The following is a 6,401-nucleotide window of genomic DNA, read 5'->3' as shown; positions in this document are numbered from 1 at the left end:
GCTGATTTTTTGATTTATTGTAGAGATGAGGTCTTGCTGCCCAGGCGGGTCTCGAACCCGCGGGCTCAGGCAATCCACTCACCTCAGCCTCCCAAAGGCGCGGGATTACAGGCTGAGCCACCGAGCCCGGCGGATTTACAACTTATTAATGATTGTAACTGAAAGCAGTATCCTCACTCTGATTGCCCTTGTACTTTAAGATACTGGATGATGAGGCAGCACAGGAATTAATGCCAGTGGTGGCTGGAGCAGTATTCACCTTGACAGCTCACCTGAGCCAGGCGGTTCGCACAGAGAAGAAGCAGACTTTGATCTCGGAACCAGGAGAGACCCATGATGCCTTTATGCTGGACAGCTCTTTCACCTCACCTGCAGAGGGCCCGCTTGTAGGTTTTGCTTCTATTGGAGATTCTTCACTTCACATCATATTGAAGAAACTTTTAGACTTCATTTTGAAAACAGGTTTTTCATCTAAATTTTCTATATTTTACAAGTTTTTATATTTGTTTTAACTTTTATGGAAAAAGGTTTTCACGTGACTACATCTTTCTCCCTAGGTGGCGGATTTCAACGAGTAAGGACTCACCTGTATGGCTCTCTGCTTTATTACTTACAGATTGCCCAGAGACCAGATGAACCAGACACCTTAGAAGCAGGTAGAATTATATTGATTCCCATTTTTTTCTGGTTTTAGAGATGGTTACTTTAAAAAAAAATCACTCCTAGCTTTTGGCTATAAACACACAGTAAAAAATGAGTCTTGATTGTAGTCACTAAAGTGCTTACTCTAACATTGAGGGCAAATATTTAGTTTTTAAGAATTATTAATATAGTATTGTACTGCAAAAGAAAAAGACCACTCTAAAGTAGTATTTTAGCTTTATGTACTTACGCCTGTATTTTTCAGAAGGATGCTTCATGGTGGAATTTCCATGTGAAAGAGTATGCACTTTTATTGTAACCCTTTTTCCCAGTGGCGTTTGCTGCTGCAGCAATTACCCCAAGATAACTTGTGGATTACAGTCTTAACCTTACCTCCAAAGTTTGCAATGACATATCTCGCTTTTATTATTATTTTCACATTGCTCTAGTATATTGATAGTCTTTGGAAACAAATAACATCATTCTGTTTATAGTATTCTGTTTTTAGTACTGGTATTTCCATTTATAAAACATAATAATTCTGTTTTTCTTTAGTAATTCTTCTTGGATTAGAGAAAAGTTCTGTTTAAGAATAACTCCAAAAACAGTTTTTATATTTTATTTTCACATTGAAAGCCAGTCAGATTTGCTTCAGCCTCAAAGTATGTTTATGTAAAATTAAATGAATGTGGCCGCTCACTGCACTTTTTTTTCCTAGATGCGAAAGGGTTAATAGAGTCTATCTATTGAACTTCTAAAAAAGACATTACCAGTATAAACTCTTTGTCAGTAGTGTAGTATATCTTTTTGTACTGATGTGAGGTTTTCTTTGGATAAATTCCAAGAAACAGACTTTCTTGGTCAAAAGATAATCATGTTTAAAGTATTGTAGCCTGGGCAACATAGCAAGACTTCACCTCTATCAAAAAAAAAAAATTAGCTTGGTGTGGTGGCATGCACCTATAGTCCCAGCTACTTAGAAGGCTGAGCAGGGAGGATCACTTGAGTCCTGTAGGTAGAGGCTACAGTGAGCCAAGGTTGTGCCACTGTACTCCAGTCTGGACAACAGTGAGACCCTGTCTCAAAAAATAACATTGATAAATACTGCTTTCTAAAATGTAATTAGCATTTTTGAGAATGATAATCTGGAACCTTTGGTTTCCAGAGATGAAAAGCTGGGCGCAGTGGCTCACACCTGTAATCCCAGTACTTTGGAAAGCAAGAAGATTGCCTGAGTCCAGGGGTTCGAGACCAGCCTGGGCAACTTGGTCTCTACTATAGATGATAGATAGATAGATAGATAGATAGATAGATAGATAGATAGATAGATAGATAGATAGATAGCCTGGTCAACTTGGTCTCTGCGATAGATAGATAGATAGGTAGATAGGTAGGTAGATAAAGATAGATAGCCAGGTATGGTGTCACAAGCCTGATATATAAATAGATGGACAGCTCGATAGCTGGGTGTGGAGGCATGTGCCTGTGGTTCTAGCTATTTGAAAGACTGAGGTGTAAAGATCATCTGAGCCTAGCAGGTCAAGGTCAAGGCTGCATTGGCCATAAGCATGCCACTGAACTCTGGCCTGGGTGACAGAGTGAGACTCCAATTAAAAAAAAAATGTTTTTAAGTGTTCAACAGACCAATATATAATACTCTATACCAAGGTTATTCTGTTATTTGTTAAGAATTTGTGAAGTTCTGATAATGAACTTTCTTTGTACCCTTCTTTTTTATGGGTGCTTGTTATATTGTACACAGACTTTTTTTTTGTTTTGTTTTTTTGACAATGCAATATGTGATTTTATTTTTTTAATTTTTATTTATTTTAAAGATGTGGGATATAACTCAGGATTAGGTAGATAAGTGATCATCATACAGGCAAAGTTTGGCCTTCCCTTTGGTCCCACTTCACCTGGTTTGAGATCAGGTAACCCTTACTGTTATGTACCTCCCCATCGCACCTCTCCTGGCAGTTTCCCATTACTGTCAGTCCCTTTCGTATAGTATTTGTACACAGACTTTTTGTACAAAAAACCATGGATCTCATATTATCCTTGTAGTGATTGTAAATTATTCCATATGTAGTACCTGAAGATGTAACAGCCAAATGGTAGATTTATAAAAATGTAGTACCCACTTAAATAATGCGTGAGAATATTTGCAGTGTCAGTCAAAATAACAGAATTGTTCAGAGAAGTGTTTTATGTAGACATGAACTTTTATAGACAAACAGAAATGGGATTCCTCCACTTCCAACATTTTCTCTGATTTTTGTTTTTATATTCCATTTAGTTGAATTGGCCAAATCACTGCTTAACCACTGAGTGGAGCTCTACAATAGACTTTTTATAAGATTAATTTCAAAGACAGGTTATTGATTTAATATTTGTGATATAAAACCTCTTTTTATTTTTTTATTTTAAAGATGTGGGGTATAATTCAGGAATAGGTATACAAACGTTCATTATGCAGGTACCCTTGTTGATGAAGTATGCCCCCTCCCCCTTGGCAGTTTCCTACTACTACCAATCCTGCCCTCTGTACCTCCTCCACCCCCCAGCAGTTTCCCACAAAGCCTCTTTTCTAAGTGGGTTATGTGAATCTTATATAAAATGCATGATCATTTAAGCTAACTTATACATTTAAGGTGGCTTTATGTCAAAACTGGACTGGATTTTAAAAATATAACACGGTGGACTATTAATTATGCAGCTATAAAGAAGGACAGACCTAGCCGGGCTCAGTGGTTCAGCCTGTAATCCCGCGCCTTTGGGAGGCTGAGGTGAGTGGATTGCCTGAGCCCGCGGGTTCGAGACCCGCCTGGGCAACTTGGCGAGACCTCATGTCTACAATATATCAAAAACTAGCCGGGCGTGGTAGTGCACGCCTGTAGTTCTAGCTACTTGGAAGTCTGAGGCGGAAGGATCACCGGAGTCCAGCAGGTCGAGGCTGCGGTGGCCGGGAGCAGCTACTGCACTCCAGTCTGGGTGACAGAGACAGACTCCAACTCAAAAACAAAACAAAACAAAAAGGACAAACTTATGACTTCACAGCAACTTGGATGGATTTAGAGTCTATCATACTCAGTGATCTATCACAGAAACAACAGAATACCATATGTTCTCACTCATAAGTGAACCTGAACACTTACCGTAATACTGAAGGATTGACAGATGTTGGGAGGGGCACAACATTAATAAGAGTACCTGATCTCAGACCAGGCAAAGTGGGGACCAAAGGTAGGCCCAAACTTGACCTGCATAATGACCACTTGTATACCTAATCCTGAATTGTATCCCACATCTTTAAAATAAAATAATATTTAAAAAATATAAATTTGCTTTATGATGGGTATTCTTTTATTTATTATTTTTTTATTTTATTGCCCATAACTGAACACTCAAATGCTTTTATTTCTCATATTTCAACTTTCAAAAAAAGAATAAAATATCCAGATTTTTTTAAGGCAAATTTTTGTCTACTTTGTACCTGATCCTTTCCAGCCAAATTCTCAAAGATCTCAATAAAAGATATATTAGCAGGATAACTACAGGATACTGAATCTTAGAGTATCATAATTCATTTTGATTTCTTTAATAATAGCTTGTCCTACGATTAACATTTTGTTTAAAAAAAAATAGCTTGTCCTTTTCCCAGTGCTATCGTTATTTTAGTGTACATGCATGAAATATGTTCATTGTGTTATTAAAGTTCACCTGTCAGGGACCCTTTGTATACATGTGGAAATGCAAGGTTTTTTGGGGGGGCTTTTAGGTTGCATAAAAAGTATAATTGCTTTTTTTTTTTTTTTTTGAGTTGGAGTCTCACTCTGTCACCCAGACTGGAGTGCGGTGGCCGCTCTCAGCCACTGCAGCCTCGACCTGCTGGGCTTCAGCAATCCTTCCACCTCAGCCTTCCAAGTAGCTGGAACTACAGGCGCATGCTACCACACCCGACTGATTTTTGATTTATTGTAGAGATGAGGTCTCGCCAAGTTGCCCAGGCGGGTCTCGAACCCGCGGGCTCAGGCAATCCACTCACCTCAGCCTCCCAAAGCGCGGGATAACAGGCTAAGCCACCGAGTCTGGATTTTATTTTATTTTTATTTATTTTTAAGTCTGGGTCTTTATCTGTTAATCAATCTGGAGTGTAGTGGCACAGTCCCAGCTCACTGCAGCCTTGACCTCCTAAGCTCAGATGATGCTTCTGCCTCAGCCTCCCAAGTAGCTGGGACTATAGGCATGGGCTACCATGCCCAGTTAATTTTAGAGACAAATTCTTGCTATGTTGCTTAGGCTGATCTCAAACTTCTGAACTCAAAACAGTCCTCCTACCTTGGCCTCCCAAAGTGCTGGTAGTACAGGTGTGAGCCACCACGCCTGGCCACTAGTCAGTTATTAAACCATTTTTTATTGGAGTGTTTTCTGTTTTAATCCTTTTAGCCAAGAAAACCATGTGGGAAAGGCTGACAGCTCCGGAAGATGTATTTAGTAAATTACAACGAGAAAATATAGCCATCATTGAAAGTTATGGTGCCGCCCTCATGGAAGTGATCTGTCGAGATGCTTGTGATGGCCATGAGATTGGAAGGGTAAAGGAACCTGTTTAAATTATGTAATTGAATAAACGTGTTGACTTATTAAGGTATAAACTAAATCAACATTTAATATGTATGTTACATATTAAGAATTATACTTTATAATACATTGTAATTAATTGGCTTATTTGCTATAATTTGGGACTTCTGTTTTATGTATTCATGTTTTGCTTTATTCTGTTAGAATTTCCTCAAAATTATCTTGCTAATTTTGAAGTTGGCTGGTAGACCAACACTGGTGGAAACAACAGAAATACTGCTTAATACAGGCCTTTGGTTAATCTAATACTATATAAATTGCCTTTATGCTGAATATATCTTTTTCTGTCTAAATGCTTTGTGGAGAATTTACTTTTTTTTTTTCTTTTTTTTTTTTTGAGTTGGAGTCTCACTCTGTTGCCCAGGCTAGGGTGCAATGGCACACTCATGGCCACCTCAGTGTCGATGGGCTGGGTTCCAGCGATCCTTCCACCTCAGCCTTCCACCTCAGCCTTCCAAGTAGCCGGAACTACAGGCGCGCACTATTACACCTAGCTAATTTTTTATTTATTGTAGAGAAGGTCTTGCCAATTTGCCCGGGCTGGTCTCGAACCCATGGGCTCAGGCAATCCACTCACCTCGGCCTCCCAAAGTGCTGGGATTACAGGCTGAGCCACCAAACCCGGCCTACATTTTTATTTCCTTACTTTCTTTGGCATTACTATACTGGTGATGATGCAGTGAGAAGATAACTTCTTCCTAGTGAAAAATGACAGCATTTTAAAACAGCATTTTAATCATGTTTTTGCAAGGAAGCAGGATTTTTAAAAATAGGATAAAATAAAAACTGTAGTATTCTCTCTGTTATGTTAAAATATTTTTAATGAACCGGGCTCGGTGGCTCAGCCTGTAATCCTGTGCCTTTGGGAGGCTGAGGTGAGTGGATTGCCTGAGCCCGCAGGTTCGAGACCCGCCTGGACAGCGAGACCTCATCTCTACAATAAATCAAAAATTAGCTGGGCGTGGTAGCGCACGCCTGTAGTTCCAGCTACTTGGAAGGCTGAAGTGGAAGGATCGCCGGTGCCCAGCAGGTCGAGGCTGCAATGGCTGGGAGCGGCCACTGCACTCCAGTCTGCACAACAGAGTGAGACTCCAACTAAAAAAAAAAAAAATTTTTTT

The 6,401-nt window shown here is 39.5% G+C and overlaps 1 protein-coding gene across 2 annotated transcripts in view; it reads left to right on the top strand.

The window, feature by feature from the left end:
• The window catches only part of NUP205 (nucleoporin 205), a 93,073-nt gene that overhangs the window by 60,336 nt on the left and 26,336 nt on the right, over positions 1–6,401 (top strand). For both annotated transcript variants that reach the window (XM_008053038.1, XM_021709962.1), the window contains 3 exons: positions 201–462; positions 558–656; positions 5,089–5,237. In XM_008053038.1, coding sequence (XP_008051229.1) covers positions 201–462; positions 558–656; positions 5,089–5,237 — 510 coding nt within the window. The remainder of the gene's footprint in view (positions 1–200; positions 463–557; positions 657–5,088; positions 5,238–6,401) is intronic.

Source organism: Carlito syrichta, unplaced genomic scaffold (assembly GCF_000164805.1).
Source record: "Carlito syrichta isolate Samal-C Ts95f unplaced genomic scaffold, Tarsius_syrichta-2.0.1 Scaffold287784, whole genome shotgun sequence".
NCBI lineage: Eukaryota > Metazoa > Chordata > Mammalia > Primates > Tarsiidae > Carlito > Carlito syrichta.
Note: the sequence above shows the minus strand (reverse complement) of the source record. Positions and strands in the feature narration are given on the sequence as shown.